At 40.9% G+C, this 19,292-nt stretch overlaps 2 protein-coding genes, 1 long non-coding RNA gene and 1 pseudogene across 11 annotated transcripts; 2 read left to right on the top strand and 2 right to left on the bottom strand.

The window, feature by feature from the left end:
* Window positions 1-240: 240 nt before the first annotated feature.
* Window positions 241-2,918, bottom strand: LOC135637631 (large ribosomal subunit protein eL24-like; annotated as a pseudogene).
* Window positions 2,919-4,929: 2,011 nt separating this feature from the next.
* LOC135580954 (uncharacterized) lies at window positions 4,930-9,713 on the top strand. Of its 8 annotated transcripts, XM_065152150.1 has the most exons (7): window positions 4,948-5,070; window positions 5,701-5,817; window positions 5,924-6,036; window positions 6,111-6,238; window positions 6,326-6,724; window positions 8,300-8,340; window positions 8,477-9,713. In XM_065152150.1, the coding sequence occupies exons 5-7, from the start codon at window positions 6,346-6,348 to the stop codon at window positions 9,410-9,412; spliced, it is 1,356 nt and encodes a 451-aa protein (XP_065008222.1). In that variant the 5' UTR covers window positions 4,948-5,070; window positions 5,701-5,817; window positions 5,924-6,036; window positions 6,111-6,238; window positions 6,326-6,345; the 3' UTR covers window positions 9,413-9,713. The 8 variants fall into 8 exon arrangements, with proteins under 8 accessions (XP_065008224.1, XP_065008221.1, XP_065008222.1 ...); XM_065152151.1 differs by lacking the exon at window positions 6,111-6,238 and having other exon boundaries at window positions 4,950-5,070; window positions 5,701-5,753; window positions 6,261-6,724; XM_065152148.1 differs by having other exon boundaries at window positions 4,950-5,070; window positions 5,701-5,753; window positions 6,111-6,724.
* A 2,326-nt stretch (window positions 9,714-12,039) lies between these two features.
* LOC108952867 (uncharacterized) lies at window positions 12,040-13,259 on the top strand. The gene is made up of 3 exons (XR_010496618.1): window positions 12,040-12,637; window positions 12,759-12,862; window positions 12,974-13,259. It is a non-coding gene; the product is annotated as an uncharacterized LOC108952867 (long non-coding RNA).
* Window positions 13,260-13,455: 196 nt separating this feature from the next.
* LOC135638598 (transcription factor CSA-like) lies at window positions 13,456-15,822 on the bottom strand. 2 transcript variants are annotated; one of them, XM_065151784.1, is made up of 3 exons: window positions 15,080-15,822; window positions 14,573-14,968; window positions 13,456-14,492 (listed from the first exon to the last, which is right to left on the bottom strand). In XM_065151784.1, the coding sequence occupies exons 1-3, from the start codon at window positions 15,345-15,347 to the stop codon at window positions 14,290-14,292; spliced, it is 867 nt and encodes a 288-aa protein (XP_065007856.1). In that variant the 5' UTR covers window positions 15,348-15,822; the 3' UTR covers window positions 13,456-14,289. The 2 variants fall into 2 exon arrangements, with proteins under 2 accessions (XP_065007856.1, XP_065007857.1); XM_065151785.1 differs by having other exon boundaries at window positions 13,464-14,483; window positions 15,080-15,815.
* Window positions 15,823-19,292: the final 3,470 nt, after the last annotated feature.

The following is a 19,292-nucleotide window of genomic DNA, read 5'->3' as shown; positions in this document are numbered from 1 at the left end:
CACTCTGACAATTAATTTCTGACCGTTGACCATTCCAGCAGCCTGTAATCATCAGCAGAACATTACCATGGATTGGTTGCAATCACAAAGATTGACGGCGTTGCCTTGGATTTCCATGAACACCAATCTACAAAGTGCTGGTAACAAATCACCCCAAAAATATTTCTACTACCCACTCACTCCTACGTTAGAAGGACCAAACAGTTCATCTGGCATGCTTTACAGAAATTACACGACAAATTTTCAAAAAAGATCATCTCACACGATTTGATTATTTCCATTAAAAAAACTCGCTCAAGAAGAGGAGCCGTCGTTAACACACACACACGATGACAAAGAAATAACTTAAAACAAGGACCCAAGAATTAAACCTCAAGAGTAATAGTCGCTAGTTTTGTAAGCTGATGCAACCAATAAAAATACTAACAATCTATGAAAATACAACAGGATACATCTGGATATTGTAAAACCTTCAGTGGAGGCGCATCCAAAAAATCCACATTCTCCAGCATTCAACTTTTAGCTTCTGAAAGTGATGTAGTTTATTGCTTCCCACCACCACCACCAAGTTTCGGGCCCCTTGGAGCCTTTGGTCCACTACTTGTCTGGGCTGTCTTCTGAGTTCTAGCCATCAGCTCAGCCTGCTTAACCTTTCATTTCATCCTTGGTCTTCTTTATTCTTTCCTTGATTTCTCTATATTAAAAAACAACCTTAGATTCAACGCTTGAATAGGATATCATATATTCATACTTGAACAATGTTTATACATTCTTGACCAATTCTGAATAGTTCCAACATCCCAACCAAAAATAAAAAGGGAAAAAGCACTATAGATGCTGATGACACATCCAGAAGAGCCCAAGTTCCACCGATCCAATAAGGTGAATTAAATAAGACAGTAGTACAAGGATGGCACATGAAAATTATATTCAAAACAAGAAATAGTGATTTGATGGATCATAATCTAACTGAGAATTTTTCTGTCGACAGAGCTCAGCAGCAAGAAAAGATCCATGAGCCTGATCCCAAATAGTTAAGAAATTATAGCATAATTGTTAACTCTTGATTGTGACACCGAAATGAAAACACTTTGAATTGGAAATGGAAAATCAATTCCATTGACACAGCCACACAGTTAACAAGCAAAGAAAAATGATATATAAAATGCTTAAGATGTAAGTTTTAGAGACTAACTTTTTTTATTAAGCAAATTGATTCTGTCTAAAAAAAACAAAAGAAACAGCTAATCATGTAAAACTATACCAGAGTGCTGCTTCCCTAGCAGCATCACGAACTTCAGCCTTCTCAGTTCTCCTCTTCTGAATGACTTCCAAAGTAGCTTCAACAATGGACCATGAATTGATGACGCCTTTTCTTGACAGCTTCAGCATGAATATCCTAAAAAAATCATAAATTTAAAAACAATAAAATTTCCTACAGATGCATGCATCATGCACAAAAAATCAATAGAAACAAACTAATGCAATTACAAACTACTGAAGTCATAAAGAACAAACAAAAAAATTTATAAAAAAACCTTATTAGCTTATTTATTTGGTTTAAACTACAGTAGCAGAACAAAATACAAGGTTGCAAAACCCTTCACACAGTTTTCACTTATTGAACAAGGACTACGGGTGTATACACAGCAGTCAAATTTTCTCTTCAAGATCTTCCAAACCTTCAAACCAATCATATAAAACAAGAGGAGAACATTATATAAAACAAGTTCCCACGCACAAAATGCAAACTAAAATGTGCATACAAAAATCACTTATGATATTCCACCAAAAGAAGAGAACAATAATGGCACTCAAGCACATCAAAATAATTCAAATATGGTGTAGTGTCCAATATGCATGTTCACAAGTATGGTAATACTATCTTTATCACAAGAGAGTTGAACTTGCGAAAACAAAACACACATGATGTTCAAACCTAAGATGGAAACAATGTAAACATAGATGTTCAGCATGGAAGATTATCTTTATTTTAAGATATGTTAGAACCCATGTAAACATAGATCATTATATAAACAATTATGTAGTATCCCTTAGGAGTACACAATATAACAATTTGTGTTTAATAGACTTCTAATAGTCAGCCAGTAAAATTATGCCTTTTTGTGCTGTTTCCTGTACATTGCTGTCGAGGTAAGCTTAGCAGGCTTCAGACGGTTGTGGAAGTACTGCTTGCATTTCGAGTTGACCAAAAGAAAAACCTGCACACAAACAGGGAAAGTTAGAACTGTCATGACTACACTGCATGAAACGAACTCCATCTGTAAGATTTCAAATAATCAACCGGGGAATCAGACCGGACAAATCTAATACCTTTTCCTGGGTATATCTTTGCACCACTAAAACGGCAAAGCTCAGTCCTGCCAAGCAAAATAATAATTAGCTGACATGAAAACATCAACCAACACAATATTGCTAGTCCTAAACAGTGATATTTCACAATGGTCCTCACGACAGTTAACATTGATTTAAGTTCAATTGTTCTGATTATTACAAGTTATATATATGATAATAACATGAACAGCATATCTTCACGTATAGAACTATCAGCAATATACAAACTACACAATTATTAACAGCCTTGTCCATGCTGTGCTGTGTAGTGTCTTGCTCTCTAAAGATTACTCATGGCAGAGTCTCAGTATCACTTGTTTGTGTATGTGCTTTAAAAAAAAAACTTGGTGATTTTAGTATATGCCTATCTCAAGAAACTACAAATTATAGGTTTTTAGCCGTGTTATTTGGTGACAAGCAAGTCCAAGATAAATAAGGGCTTCATAAAATATTTGTGGTAAATGATTCTTATGTAAATTTAAATAAAAAAAAACTTCAGGAACAGTTATGCGATAGGCAACATACTTGAGAACCATCTTCTTGTGTTCAAGTGATATTCAATCTCTCACCTGCACAGATTTCCAGAAACTCAGAGGAGCAAATAGGAAATAAAGAAGCAGAAACAAGAACCCTTGGAGGGAACCAAGAATCAATAATCAATTTTTCATAAGTGCTACAACCACAATTGTCGATCTGAATTCAAAATTAACCAACAAATCATGGTGTTAAAGATATAAAGATATTGGGTTGTTACAGGCAGCACAAACGCAGCTGATTTGTGCTGCAAAGCGTAAACCCTTCTTATTCTTGCACAGACAGATTCGGCGACCGGACAATGGAACTTGCACGGGGCCTCAGTACATGTGCACCTCTTCGACAACACGTTGATGCAATTTAATGACAACTTTACATAAGGCAACCCAACAATACATGCCACCATAAAGCCGTAGCCTCACAGTTTTGCTAGGCCACAAAGTGAAGCCAAAGTCTGCAAATAATCATAAAACATGAACCAGTTAACGCAGACACACTATAAAAACAAGTTTAAATGATGGCATAAACCCTCTAGAACCCTAGCACACTCAAAGATTCTCCTTTGTTTCCGAGGTTCATTTAGCCCACAAGAATGGATCTTTCGGTGAATAATGCCATGAAAGAAAGCCCTCGACACGAACAATCAGAAAGGCAACTGTTCAAAAGAAATGTCGCCCTTTCAATTCGAGAAACAAACAGATCGTGCGATGGAAACAAGAATGGCGGACGAGAAGAGAAAGAGAGAGAGAGAGAGAGAGAAGGTACCCTCGAGAAAACCTAGCACGAACCCTCGGAAAATAATGGCATGAAAAAGAACCCCTTCAAAGGCAATTCATAGGAAGAAATGTCCCCCTTTTTGAAGGACTACGCAGAAGAATGACGCACCCAAGCTCCAAGCAGTAATTTTACTTCAAGAAACTAATTCTTTACCGAATCAGTTCAAGAAACAAAAAGATCCGTGCGATGTAAACAAGAATAGGCGCGCAAGAAGAGAGACGAAGAGAACGTACCACTAGAAGAATCCTAGCCGACGAGGCTCCGCCGCCGAGAGCGGGTAGATAAAGGGCGAGAACGCACCCCACGAGAAACCCTAGCCGCCGAGGGTCGGAATTTAGTTAGAAGCCATCAGGGATCGTGTTGAGTTCTTCCGCAATCGATCGCAACCGTTCGATATGCGCATTATTTCGTGAAGATATATGATCCCAACTGGGATCTCAAATAATTATATGTGTTATATATATTTTCAAATAATTATGTATTAGTGTATTATATATATATTTTTAATATAACTATTTTTAAAAAATAATTAAAAAAGATTATATATATATATATATTTATTATATGTGACCGCCATCGACTTAATCTTTGTCATCTCACACACATTTAGGTGTGTCTAGTGAGACCCAAAAAAGCAAGTGTTTCATGATCATCAACAACAACAACAACTTAAGATCATCACAAATTAGGTGAGCAGCTCAATCTGACAGCGCTCTCTGCTTTTTATATTCTTGGAATGATACATGTCTCCTAACTCAACCCTTGCAATCATCTCCTAATCGATAAGCACAAAAGTTGGTGATTGATGATGCATATGCCCCTCCATGACTCGTTAACTAATACATATTGGCTCACATCCATCCTTCATGAATCAATCATTTCTGAGGTGAGATCGGAATCGATCGACGCATCACACGTTGCGACTCCACTCCAACGTCAGTCGTATCGTGCCACTGCCATCCTCAGCCGTTGGATCAGTATCGGCGCTGGATGATCCGCCTCGTGATCCGTTCCCACGGGCCGACCGCCCCCGATGTCAGGTGCAGATCACGTGACGCCCGCCTTGCCCACCATAACAGCCAGAATCCATGGGAGGAGACATCGGCGTGCCATGTGTTGAATTATTTTACCTTGATCGTTATCGATACCCCGACCTTATCTTCTTTCCTACTGTACATTTTGGGTGGGCCCGGGTTTGGTTACCAATGAAAAAGAAGGTACGTATCGAGTAATCGCAGGACAGGTATGAGAAAAGTTTTTCTTCGCTTTGTTGTTCTCTTCCTCTGATTCCCCCTAGGGGAGGAGACCGACGCTTGTCATCATTAAAGTTCGGGCCTTTTCCGCTCCTGTCGAATCCCTCTCGCCACCGCAAGCAGCCCTTTTCCGAGCCCTAATTTCCGCCAGGTGATTAGATTTGCTTCCCGATCTTCTCACGGTCGCCCAGTGTTTTGGTAATTTTTTTTATGATCCGACGAACTTTCTTGGCCGTCGTCGCGATTTGGCACCCGCTCAGTTCTCGTTCCCCCATTTTCTTTGCTTCTTTCACTTAGAGGCTCTATATCTCCTGCTAATCCATGGATTCGTAGCTGGAGTTTCTGATCTATCCAATATTTGATCTTGGAGTTCGGTGTCTCCTCGTATTCTGGATCGCTTATTGATTTAGGTTATTCTTGTGTAGAATCGCTGTTTTGTTTACTGTTCTCGTGTGCTAAGTAAGGAGAAGTTATGCCAGTCCTCTTGGTTCATGAGGAGTCCCTAGACATGTATGACCACGTTGAAAGCAAGTGATTTTCTTCCATATATGGAGCTGGAGAGTAATCCTGAATACTTTTGCCTTTCCTTTGATGTATGGAGCTGATTTGTCCTGTTTACCGCGATCGAAAGGCGTGGCCTTTGATGCGTTTTTCATGTAGAGTATGGATGTCATAGATGATGCAAACAAGTTTTGTTGAAGATATCCTATATCTTCACTATACTGTAAGATCAATTAGAATGATTGGCTTGAACTCTGATACTTTGTTCATCCCCACACAGAAATCACTTGGGTCAGTTTTCTAGATGCCAAAAGCTGCTTGTGAATGGTCAAGGTAATTCTTTTGTCGTGCTGGTGCTCGAGGTGCTCAAATAGCTTTGCAAATATTTGGGTGACAGGTCCATGATAAACTTTAAATTTAGCCTTTAGAGTATACTCTTGACTAGCTTTTTGTCAGTAGTGGTCTATCTTTTACTTATTAGAGTCCACTTATATTCGCTTCAGATTCTCCCTGCTGCGCAAGTGAAATTTTACTTGGTGTTACGTGAAGTTAGGAGGAGTAGCTATTCTTTTAAGCGTGGAAAGCAAAGTGTTGCACCTTATGTACAAGGTCACAGGTACACAAGTTGAATGTTATTATACAGCTTGTTTTTTCTGAATGTTTTTAACCTGAATCAGAGTCTGAAATTAGGCAAATGAACAACTTCATGGTTCGAGGATCTGAGAAAGCATCCTGTGTTAGAAATGCCAGTAGCTGTACTTTTGATTTGGATGGCCCTGCAAGCGTATTGTAGGTCAACAATTTATGATGTTACTCAGGTGCTTTTATCAACATGTGCAGACATCAATGATTTGTAATTAGTTCCTGTCAAGAATCAAGCAGCTACTCTGTGTTGCTTCCATCAGATTTCACATAAATACATGAGATGGGTGCTCTTTGTTGTGTACCTGTTGGGCCACATGGACCGAAATCTAATACATCTGGAAGAGATTGTTCCATTGATCCGAGTGAACCTCACTGGCGGACCAATTCAAGCTACTCACCCCATTTGTCAAGGAGATGGGACTGCAGTTCTCAGTCGGATGAATTATCTAATAGGGTTCATGAAGTTCCTATTAGTGGATCTTCAATGTCTTTGCATAGTAATGTCAGACATATTGGGAGCAGTGACCTAAATCATCACCATTCTGTGTCTGATGGGGCACTATCTTATTCAGAGAGCCCATCTGACTATCTCCAGGCACGTCGATGGACACCATGTGTGCACAGATATGATCTTGGGGAGTTCTCTACACCTGCAGGAGGTAATATTATTTTGCATTACCTGATCACTGTCATTCAATCTTATAAGACTTGCTGTTTACTCCTTTTTTTCCCCTTTCAGATAAGGAATCTAAAGCTTTAAAATTTTAATATTCCTAACTGTTTGGTGCTTTAATTTCTTTTGAAGCGCATGTTGTAAGGCAGTTGTGGTTGTAATTTGTAAGAACAGAATTAGGTGGCAAAAGAACCTGCAGGGTATCAGTACTTAGTAAAATTGACATGGCTATCCAAAATTTTTATGTACCAGCCAGTGAAGATGATAACAAACTTCTGGACAAGTTTGAACCTGCTTGAGATCAAACAAATTGTGTCATGGGTGGGGATGAAGGAAAGGGAGGGGAAAAAATAAAGTGAGGAGGGCTGGGGGGAGGAAGGGAGGAGATAGATGATGGATGATAGATAGAGATGCAAAATGTAATACATGAATACATATACAGATGATCTCAATTGCCATAATTTTACACGTGTATTAAAAACTGTAATTTGCAATCTTGACAATATTTTTTTTTTTTTTGCATAAAATTATTTGAAGGTTTGAAGTTTGATTTTAAAGGACAAATATTATGATAAACAAAGAAAAGAGTAGATTGTAAAATTAAGAAGTGGCTACTGTTTTGGTATGGGAAGGGCCTATTTTTTATGTGCTTCTTAATTTTAATGAGTAATTTAGGTTTGCCTCGGCTTAAGCCTGTTGGACTTTACTTGGCAATTTATGTTGCTCCTGATTGATATATCAACCAAGGCCCTCGATATGAGTTTCAACGATCAATCGAGAATTATACGGAAATTGAAATCAAACCTAGTTATTAATTACAAATACTTTAATTGTAGACTTGAAAGAACTGGAAATACTTGTAATCGTCTGCAATTCAAGTTGGCTGTATGCTTAAATTATCTCATGTACATAGGTATTCTAATTTTTGTGCCACTGAAAGGAAGTCAAACGCTCTTTCGAGTGAAAAATACGACGTCTGTAATCCTTTAAGGTGCTTAGAATAATATATTTTCTCTTTTTACATTGATTTATTTCAGTTACTGCATGGATCAAAAAGTGTCGTTACTAGATAGTTTCATAGAAAGACAACGGGGTAAAAGGTGCCTGGGACATTAGAAACGTGAAACAATATGTTGCATGGTGAATAAAGGACAATAAGTATAATGACTTAAAAAGTAGCTTCACTTACCCGACCAATGGTTGGAGCAAATGCACAGGTAGGATGCATGTCTGAAAATGAATTGGACTCGCTTGTCGTGAGTCTGGGCAAAAACGTACTCAAATCTGAAAATTTTGACCAATCAATCATACAGGAGGGTTTGAGGCACATAATGCATCTAAAGCTTGGTGGTTTTGAGACTGCAAAGAGGAGTGTGTGGTTCAAAAAGCCATGATCCTCATTCATGCCTTGGTTATTGGCTTAACTTTAACGGAACTATGTACTTGTGTAGAAGCTTACCTTCCTTTTCTGATTAACTCCAGAAATTGTTTGATTGCCAAGGTAACTGCTTATTTTCAAGAAACTCATTTAACTAATCTTCAACTCCTTCTGCATCATCAGGTGCAAGGCCTGAAGCTTCTGTCTTTTCCAGGGGCAGTGAGGTAACATTTTAATTCATATGCTTCATGATGTTTGTTTTTCTTTTCCCCAAAACCACTTTTTTTTCACCATGTTTAAGTGATTGGTTGGCAGTATATGATTGTAAAGGCATCCTTTTTCTATTTTTCTCGGATGCAGGGAGGTTTCTCTGCTGGTAACAGTATCGGTTCTCCATTTTCACCATTAGAATCTAGTAGATGGGCATCCACCAGCAAGCAGCCAGCCTTCTTTCCCCGACACCTTCCCAGCAGGCGTTCATTCATGTCAAAACCCATTTATCCACTCATGTTTCAGAATCCTGTTTCGGAGGCTGATGCTTCTGCCATGGCTGAAGCAAGTACCAGTGGTTCGAGAATGCCACGTGAAGATAGTGGGGCTTCGCCCATGTGGACCGAGAGAATTTTGAGTTCTGAGCTTAAGTTCCAGAGGGCCCTAACCGACCTTCGGAAGATGGAGGCTTCACCAGACCTCAGCATGAGTTCGAGGAGGGAAGGATTTAGATGGAGCAATGCAAGCAGCTATGATTTTAGGTTTGATGGAGACAATGTTGATATCGCAGACACCATCAACGTCGAGAACCACAGATGCCCTAGTACCTCAAGATACCAAAAATGTGAACTGTGCAAGAGGTCACTGTACCAGAAGTCTCCGTGGAGTTCTAACCGGATTGTTAGAAGCACCGATATGCCAGTTGCTGGCATACTACCATGCCACCATGTTTTCCATGCAGATTGTTTGGAGGAGACCACTCCAAAGAGTCAAATTCACGACCCTCCATGCCCAGTATGTCTGAAAGCTGTTGGAAAAGAACAATCTACATCCATCTCGGAACCGCTTCATGTGGCTTTGAGGTCTGCTTGCAGCAGTCAGGGTGCAGGAGCGTCCACCGGTGCAGGTACTAGTGGCCACTCTATCTCACATCAGATCGAGAATGACTTGAGACGAAGCAGCTCTCTTGCGACCTCTCAAAGGAGAGGTTCATCGTCGAGGAATCACAGCAAGAAGCGATTTTCCTTCAAAGGTAAGATAGGAATGGATCTCCTGGGGGCCAAAATGTTCAGGACTGGTCATTGACAGCAGCAACCAATTCTAGACTGCATAGATCATTGAGTTGCAGGTCAGTGTTCCTATCTCCATTTTGTGGGTTTGTGGTAGATGTCCATGTACATTATTACGAACATAGAAATCTTGGGAGTCCAAATTTGAGGGCATGCCACACACAGAGTTAAATGACCAGTGTCACCCTTTCTCTCTGCTGGCACAGCTATGGACTGTTCTTGTGCTTCCACCTGAAACATCACTGCTGTGTATGCTTTCTGTTGTATCAGGAACTTAATAACTGCATGAACAAAGAAGAATTAGATGACTCGATCTATCATTCGGCAATTCGTGGTTTGAATGCCATAGAATAGTTATAATATCCAAGTGAAAGAACTCGTGAGAGCTGCATCTTTTTTCATGTCCGCATTCTTCAAGTAAGCTCCTCTCTCTCTCTCTCTCTCTCTCGATCTCGATCTCGATCGTGATTACAGTCGCCTTGCTTCCATGGTGATGAAAGGATTCACAAACTTACATCGTCTGGGCTTCTTATTTGAATGTGACGATGTTCTAATGTCAACCTGATATCGGATTGATATCGATATGATTCAACGCATCTGGATCCAGATCCGCATCGCTCCCGAGGGCTTATCGGATCTGAAAGTGCGGGTACATGCCAAGACCCGGGCCCGATTCAGGGCTATCGGGCCGTTTATAAACGGTAGGCCCGTTTCTAGGTCGGTGATTCTCGAAAACTCGATCTAAAGTAGGCGGCACTCACGGTGGCGCGTTCATCTCCCGCTTGGGGGCGAACCACGTTGTCGATGCGCTCCTCTTGGCGGTGGGTGCTCTCCGACGGCGTCGATCCAAGAAGACCACGCAAACCCATTCTTGAAGAGGAGGCTTCAATGCTCTCGCGGTAACTTCTCTTCCTTCCTCTGTTCGAATCCGTTTGTCAGAGTAGCGGAATCACGAACATCGTTTGTGCAATTGGAGTCCCCGTGTCGAAATTATTCTAGATAAGGGCTCCAGCTTGATAGAGTTATGGAATGGTGTAGGATCTTCCCAGTGGCCACTGGCATAAGCAGAGCGCATGATGTTGTGTATCTTCTAGATTGCAATAGTTTGATTTCATGCTATTCTCCTTTTCTTCTATTGTAAAACATTAAGTTGCAACATGCAATTTATACTTGTAATCTTATGAAGGGGAACCAAATCCGACCCGATGTGTGATTTATCCACCTTAGTGACAGATCACTTTTATAGAACATGTATTTGTGGTTGTGTTGATTATGTTGTATCAGGTAAATCTTTCCTAGTCACCTACTTCTTCAATCTAGGTTGGTCACTATCTATGTGGTCTACATGCATGAAATTGGATCCTAATTATTTACTTCCGACATCTGAACTAAGATGCGTTCCTTCAGATATCATGGTAGAGGAGCGTAGTTCAGCTCCTCATTTTATAGGAGAATGATAATGTTTAATGCAGGTAAAGCAGCTATTCCAGTGCATAGGTTTATTCTTGTTCCTCTATGTTTTGCATGAGAAGACCAAGGATGGTACTTTTGTTATATAAACTTGTTCTTGTCTGAAGGACCCAGTCGATTTGTGTGGGTTTTTCTTCGTTGACATTAAGCTCTCCTTTGTTTCTTCATGTTTCAAATACAATACATGTCCAAATACATTAATAATTCTTCAGCTTTAGTGTCTCTTCTTGTTTAAAATGTCCTATTGGGGTATCATAATGCACACACAATTAAATCACAGCATCTTAACTGATGTGATTGTTTCCAGTAAAAATGGGTCAAGAAGAAAACGAGAGAGAGAGTAATATAAAAATTCGAAAGTTAGTCATATTTTTTTATATAAGCTTGACCTTGAATGAATTGTTACATTGATTCAGTTCATCCATCTTCGCTGTCAGATTGCATGTTATGTATCTTAATAGATTTCAAGAAGATATTCATTTAAGATTTTGTTATGATCTTGTCAGTCCTTATCTTTCCATTAAAAACCTTTCTGGGAGCTTGTTTGTTGTTTCTCTGTTATTAGGTTGGCATTATCATTGATGGCTTCCAAGCATGCTGACAAAGTTCAAATTTTTGGCTCCTTGTTGTCTATATGGGAATGGGAATATTTTATCATCACTTTCGTCTCATCCAATATTCGCTGTTACTATCCTCTCACTAAAACATCATTTGTCTTGTTTTTCCTCTTTTTACAGTCCCTCGGGTTTTACTGGAAACAGGAATATGATGCATGCCGATGAATCAAAGCATCGAGATTTAAATTAGGTTAATTTATTCCTTCTATTTGTAAATTTAATGGTTATTTCATGGTATGAGCATTTCTGCTTAAATCAGTTTCTTCATGCAGATGCTTGATCTTCCTACTTCATGCTTACGTTTGATCAATTTTTCATCCTCATCATGTTTATTTTAGTTTGATTTGAATGATGCTCAACCTCATGGACGTCCCATATAAGTTTTGGTACTATAAGTGATTCCGATAGACTTCTTCATAACAGTTATGTGCCCCAGAATTAGAACCGGCATCATTAGTTATTCTCAAGCGTGGGTTACATCGTCTACCTTTTAGGACTGTAAGTTCTGTTTCTTTAGCCGCTAATAGGATGAGGTTCCAGCAACTACAAGAGACTTCAAAGCACTCCACTTGTTTGGTAAGTATTGAAGGTCGATAATTAATTATTAGGAAATAGTTGTGAGCCACCTAATCATGATACATTTTTTTATGTTCAGAACAGACTCTTCGATAGACCGTAATGTTTGTGATAACATGGCATTTACCGACCAAAAGTGGCCAAATCATTCTGATGGTACAGTGATGAGTCGTGAATGCCTGGTAGGCTTCTTGTGTGATGATATAAAGCAGTCCATGTACATTGCAGAAGGGAGAGATTCCAAGCCTGTTTTTGACACTTGGATAGTCTTTAATTTGATAGCATCACTTGCTAGTCCATAGATATTGTTTGTTTTGTAGATTAACTAGGGTGCTCTTCTAAAGAAGCCTTAAACTATAGCAATCTTCTCTCTAAGTCAACAATTGCTGCTTTCAGTTCACTCGGTGCTCTTTTTGTTATCAGATAAAGCGAGTCCAACATCTTTGTATAATATCAGACCTCCGTTGATGGCATTGTATCTAATCCAACACACTGCTCGAGTGGGTATGCTTTTGCATGGGAAAGCAGTTATCCTCTTGATTCTTTATAGATGAGGAACAAAAAAATAAGCAACAAAGGTGACATGCAAAGTTTGTGTTAGTTGTATATTAATCTGCTCCTGTCGTATTACTTCATAGCATTACTTATTTGGCCTATGCCACCAACATTCTTAGCTAATGCACTGACTGTGGACTTTAGGTTTCCAAGGAGGTGGTGGACCTTTACATGAGCTAAAGCAGGGAGGGATGCTCACGTTTCCTCAAACAACAGGACTGCCGAGAGACCCGACTGTTTTTTTTAAGGTTCACGATTTTTTGTTGTCCGCTAATTTCCGAGAAGAGTTTTTGCTTCGTGGTTGATGTATTTGTGATCTACTGTGGACGGACATAATATTACCTTTTGGTTTCTGTCAGGCACCGTCCTTGCTTTGCTGATGCCAAACAGTATCGACATGTAGTATTGATCTCAGCAAGGAAAAGATCCTCCCAGCTGCAGGAAGGTCAGAATTAAACTTTGTGCATGTTGCAGTCAAGGCATCAGTTCATTGGTTCCTACTCACTTTTGAGAGAAGCAAAGGAGAAGAAATGTCTTCTCCTTCCCACTGCCTGCAGCCTGATCCATGCTGCAGCAGTCAGTCGCTTCCTTACCTGAGAGGAAGGTTAAATGTCTACACCATCAACATATTTAGCTGTAATTATGAACGCCGGGGGCCTTTTGTCTCTTGAATCATCCCGCTGCCAGGCCCTGTGCCTCTGATGCCTTTATCACAGTGGGGTCAAACAAGTAACCATCATGACGAGCAGAGAAGAAGATAACAGTTGCATTCATTCTACATTAAGTTATATTTATTAGGGATGTCAGGGCCCAAAACACTCTAGGTTTAATTACTTCACGCAGGAATATGCATCACTCTCTCTTTGCTCTCCTTTCTCCTCTCAGCATTGGTTTAATTAGTTTGCTGCATATGTGTTCTTTCAGCCAGGTTTCTGTGAACTTCTCACTGGGATCAACTGTTCACCACCATGATTAGGGCTGTCAGTTTCACTACCTCTGAGCAAATCGGAAGAGGAGGATGACCGACACAAAAGGCAACGACCTGTCAGCTCCTACAGATCCGGTACCAGATATAGGCAGTGGAACCGTGACCAACCCTAGGATTCTGTGTCAGATCAGCTACCAAACCTGCACCCTCACCCTTGCACGATGTGGTGTGGTAACACAAGCAGCACCCATTGCTTGGCCTGGCTAGCTAGCTACCACTGGGGCACTCGGAGTTCCAACCGGGGGAATGGTCTGCTTGGTTCCCAAAACCCTTGGGTGCTACTAAATCTCTCTCACGGGGGAGAGAGAGAGAGAGAGAGATGTAATTAGTGGTATGTGGTGCCTCCTTGCTTGCGAGGAAGCATTAATAAAATACACTAGTATTTTAGAGAAATTAAAAGTTTAAGCATGCCCAGTAGACCTTGGAAGAACTTTCTTTTCTTTGATTTTGATTGCCTTCCTTGAAATCTTGGTACAGATCAGATGATGCATCATATCATCTGGTTTAATTCGCATGTTGAAATGTTTGTTGAACTTGTTGACTGACAACCTTGAGAAGTCTGGCTTACTATGGATACAACTTCATCTCCTTCATCACCCTCCTCTCTTCGTTATTTTGCAGGTCTCCTCTCTTGGTCCTGTACCACCAGCCTTCACAGATTTCCTGTGCATATCGAGTGGAGGGCCCCTATGCTCCAACACCCAGGAAATCAAAGAAGGGTAAGCTAATCTTATCTTTCTCATAGGTTGTCTCACCGGAAGGCAAAGCATTGGTCATGTGGTAGGCCGCCGGTTCATTTGCTGTGACCTCAAAAGTTGTACCGGTGTAGACAGAGAGATCAAACCCACGAACCTGCATCGTGGGAGCTCCAATACGGAACCCTGCACAAGCTAACCCAGATCATTCATTCAGAACAAAGGTGATACAGTGACACGGGAATCCACCGTTCGGGAAGAGATCATAGCAGTACCATTGGGCACGGTGACGGAACCGAGGTAGAGGTCGGTGCAAGTGGAAGCAGTCTCCTCTCTGGTGGTGGTCGACTCACCACTGCATGCATTGTTGCAGGTGGTGGTGACCTCCTCCCACCTCGGGAGGGGCTGTGATGGGGGAGAGCGGAGGGAGGGACGCTTCCGCCTCCTGTAAGCACTGGACTGCTTCTCCCTCTGTTTCCTGGCCATGATCACATGCCAATGGTTCTTGACTGCATTGTCTGTCCGGCCAGGGAAGAGCCTGGCGATCAGTGCCCATCTGTTGCCGTAAAGCCTGTGCGCAGCCAGAAGCCTGTCTTCTTCTTCCTCGCTGAATGCCTTCCTGTTGATCCTTGGATCCAACTGGTTGAACCATCTCAGCCGGCAGCTCTTCCCTGCCCAATTCCAATTCCAATTCCAATTCCAGAGACAAGAAGAACCAAGTCAAAAAGAGGAAATCAGTTCCACACATCCACATTTCAATGGAAGGAAGAGAGGGTCAGTACCTGATCTTCCCACTAGCTTCTCGGCGATCATGTTCCAGTTTTGAGGGCCATATAGAGAGACGAGCTCCTTGAGCTTCGCGTCCTCAGCCGGCCTCCAGTGGCCCCTGACACACAGCTTTTGCTGCCGTTCGCTCTCGAAGGTGTTGCCATAGCCACCACCTTCCTCCATCGTGACTTGGTGGCTGCTGCTTCTGCCCCCATGTCTCTCATGCTCCCCTGCCAAATCATCGAGTCCCCAGCATTCCCTCTCTCCGGTGGGATAACCCATGACACCAGGAAATCACCAAGGCTGGAAACAAAAAGATGAGAGGAGGAGTCGACCCAGCTTTTAGAAGATGATGGAGAGTTCAGACACGATTCTTGAAGGACAACAAAAAGAGGAGCAGCCTCGGATGGAAGCAAACCACGTCTCTCTCTCTCTCTCTCTCTCTCTTTTTCTGTATCCTTGTTTGTGTCTACGGGCAGGTTCGGAACAGAACCGCTCGTGTGGGTGTGGGTGTGGGTTTGGGAGTCGGAGCTTCTCATCTCCCCGCCCCGCCCCCCGCGCAGCTTTATACGCGTGAGAGCAGCCCCTGTCGCACTCGGTAGTGACATCGCCATGCGTCCCCCACTGTTGTCGCTGCTTCACAGCCGCGGAAGACCACCAAAGGCGACAAAAAACAAAAAGCAAGGGGCGAACGGCACAGTAAGCAATCGGCCACCTCCACCGTCTACTCACGACTTGGATTTTTACTGGTGGTTGTCTGTACTACTCCGCCGCCTTTAAGCCTCTGCCCTCTGCCCTCTGCTGCACCACCCACATTCTTATCATTTCTTACGAGGATAAACACACTACCGGGTTCTTTTCAAAAAGCTTTATTTCAACCCGTTTTCTTCTCTTTTTTTCTTTTTGAACTAATCACCCGAAAACCCTCCTCCGGTTTCTTTCCCAAACAAAACAAAGCCCAATTCAACTCTCTCTTCTTCGACAAATCAAACCTCACGTTTATCCTTTCGTTTATTGTTGGGCATTACTGTTACCTGACAAATAAATAAATATTTATATTAATGAATCAAGCGTTAGTGGGGGTCCCACATATGTTGACAATAATTGTACCACCTGTTGACTCATATTCCTCCTTATCGTATGCCAACCATCATGCCTTCTTCATATGACGAGTAAAAATGCATCTAAATAAAATATGTTTAATATCATTAACACATATCATTTAAACATAAAATATGTTTAATAATTTGGATTATTCCAATTCATAGGTAAATTGAGAGATTATAAAAATAACAAGTGGTTGTCTTTTGGGGTGAGAAAGAGAGAGAGAGAGAGAACTATATTCATTTGTTATCGAAAACCTTGCCATCATCCATCGTTAATAATAATCAAAACAAATTTCAAATCATTCATTGCATGCAAAAAGAGACTGTCAAAATCCAGTATCATACAGAGGATAAGAAATCTTCCGAGAGCCACTAGAAACATATTTAAAATACATCAGTATGTTGTCTAGTTCATGCTTCCCACACTTTCCGTTTCTCTCTCTCTCTCTCTCTCTCTCTCTCTCTCTCTCTCTCTCTATCTATGTCTCTCTCTCTCTCTCTCTTTCTCATTTGCCTTTCCAGAGTCCAAATTGACTGCTGACCAAAACTTCATACGTTGTCAAGAACATATCTTTTGGCTACGATTATGGGAAAGAAAACCTTGCAACTCATCTCCACCGCACCACTCGTGATGCCAATTCAATTTGATCGGCATGGCAAATACATTCTCCCGATGCTGTTATTTCAATCCCTTCACTTGTCGCACAACTTCTTCTTGACCGATACAAGAAAACACAACAATCATCCGTCACCATCGGCCACACATGAACAAGTCATTGACTTTCCTTGCATGTCTCCTTCTCGCTCATTTAGTTCGTGTAGCGTCGTAGGACATGGGTGTTTGAGTGTTTGATGGTGCATCTAAACCACCATGAATTTGTCTCCAACTATCAAATTGTGATACTTCCACCTCGATGTCTGTCCTTCCATGTCAACTTCCCTCCCTCCTTCCTTTTGTTCCTATTACCACCAAGAAATTATATTTTCTTCACCTTTAATTGGTCCCACTGCCAGCTTAATTCAAAATATTGTCATTCTAAATGTGAAGAATGTTAGTAAGGTGTGTAACAAGACAAGATTAGGTAAACGAAGCAGACGTCTATTATCGACTCCACCCTATGGCTACTTGACATATTTTGCATTTCAATTATGTCTAACATGGTTTTGTCCTTTTGACAAGTTTCTATATGTGTCTAAGAGGATTTTATTAGCTCTCATGAGGTCATGATTCTCTAACTTCAAATCGATGTGACAGAAAAATAGTATGTATGGTCTACTAATTGATCTTTTCTTGTGTGTGTGTGTGTGTTACTAATATAGATAATTCGGCTAATCAAGTGATTAGAGAGAAGACGATATATACTAATCAGTGACATTAAGTTAATATCTCTCTTTTTCAATGGTAGTGATCTTTTTTTTCTTTTACATTAATTAATTTTCTAAATAACAGAGGGACCTCATTTAAGGTATATATAATTTTAAGACTAAAAATAAGGATCAAAATGCCTCATTTGAGTGTGGTCAACCACATACAATAATGTTCTAATTATATGTGGTAAGTCTCATGAACTTATTTTGTTGAGTTCTATGAATAGATCTGTAAGCAAATTAAGAATATTATTATTATTATTGATAAAAATTTCATTCAAATCCAAATTTCAGCCTCATTAACCATCTGATTACTTTACTTGAATGCCTGTTTTCTTAATCAAACATGAATATGGGATAGATTAGTCTATATGTAATCATATTTCTTTCATTCAATAAATTTCATCCCCCATATATTTTTCTGTATTCTAATAATTTAGGATGCATATGTGGCAATGGATGTGATCACCTCTTTTGACTCAGGTCCATAGCTGCATGTGGCAGGGAAGACAGCACAGTTGCCTTGTTCCCCTTCTTCCCTTCTCTCTCTCTCTCTCTCTCTCTTTGATCTTTGATCTTTTGTGAGTTTGATTGACCATTTATTAACTCATAAAAAAAATCTGTTTTTTTCGATTGCCAAGAATTTGCTGAAGTAGCATGTTATGCCCTATTGCTTAGCTTATGCTTATGTAACATGGGAAGTCTCAAGGATTCTCCTATGGCAATTAGTTGAGGACTGTGACATGCATGCAAGGCAGCCATTGTTGAAGCAGTGCAACTCTACATTCATCTCCTCTCTCTCTCTTCTCAACCCATCACACCACCATTCAAGACAAACCCAAAGAAGAACAGACCATTAAACCCACTCTCTTTGATTTATTAGCTTCAGTATCTTTGAAACAAGGATACCATATGACCCCATTTCAACACATTTCTTCCTTCCAAGGACACATTTCTTCCTTCCAAGGTGTCCTTCAATTCTCTCTCTCTCTCTCTCTCTCTCTCTCTCTCTCTCTCTCTCCCCCTCAACAACTACGTCGTGAGTGCATGCCAGAACCTGAAAACATGAAGATAAAATGTGCAGGAACCAGTGCATGCAGATGAGAGAGACACATAGAGGATAGATGAGCTCCTATATGATCTAGTGCTCTCTCTCTCTCTCTCTCTCTCTCTCTCACACACACACACACACGCTTCTTCGAAGCTGAACTTCCAAATCCTCCACTGCAACAGACAAAGTAAGCCACCAACTTTGAACTCAACCGAGCAAAGTCCACATCCTAAGAAGACGCCTAGAGAAAGCAGGACTTAATTCCGATTCCCCCACGGCATCCCGCTCTTCCTCACTTAGCTTTCGGCCTAACGCGTCTTCGCGTTTACCTACTGCAACATGATGTATAATGTTGGGGTCCTCCATTCCTACTCAAATCTTCCCTGCATCCTTCATCGTGTAGAGTCCATGAGATGTAGATGTTTGTGATGAGACAAGGTGAGATTTCCCAGTCGTTGTCGAGCCACGTCTGCATTCATCTCCTCTCTCTCTCTCTCTCTCTCTCTTACTCTTATGTCAGACCTTCAAACCTCCAACTCAAACAAAAAGATCACTGGAGAACCAAGGAAGAAGAGATCATGCATGCAAGCTACTCCCTTTGGATTATTAGCTTCGTTAAATGTATCTGGAAACAATGCACAGCCCATCCTTATCATTTTCCACACACGCTCTCTTCTTCCGTTCCCTTTCATCAATCATGCT

The sequence above is a fragment of the Musa acuminata genome, chromosome BXJ3-5 (assembly GCF_036884655.1).
Source record: "Musa acuminata AAA Group cultivar baxijiao chromosome BXJ3-5, Cavendish_Baxijiao_AAA, whole genome shotgun sequence".
Taxonomy (NCBI): domain Eukaryota; kingdom Viridiplantae; phylum Streptophyta; class Magnoliopsida; order Zingiberales; family Musaceae; genus Musa; species Musa acuminata.
This window is presented reverse-complemented; position numbering and strand designations above follow the sequence as displayed.

Excerpts from the sequence above, each read along its gene's own strand:
- LOC135580954 (XM_065152152.1), top strand. The coding sequence starts at position 6,346 with ATGGGTGCTCTTTGTTGTGTACCTGTTGGGCCACATGGACCGAAATCT. Across the intron at positions 6,725-8,299 it reads GTTCTCTACACCTGCAGGAG|GTGCAAGGCCTGAAGCTTCT; the intron begins GTAATATTATTT and ends CTGCATCATCAG. Across the intron at positions 8,341-8,476 it reads TCTTTTCCAGGGGCAGTGAG|GGAGGTTTCTCTGCTGGTAA; the intron begins GTAACATTTTAA and ends TCTCGGATGCAG.
- LOC135638598 (XM_065151784.1), bottom strand. The coding sequence starts at position 15,347 with ATGGGTTATCCCACCGGAGAGAGGGAATGCTGGGGACTCGATGATTTG. Across the intron at positions 14,969-15,079 it reads GAAGCTAGTGGGAAGATCAG|GGAAGAGCTGCCGGCTGAGA; the intron begins GTACTGACCCTC and ends GGAATTGGGCAG. Across the intron at positions 14,493-14,572 it reads TTCCGTCACCGTGCCCAATG|CTTGTGCAGGGTTCCGTATT; the intron begins GTACTGCTATGA and ends GATCTGGGTTAG.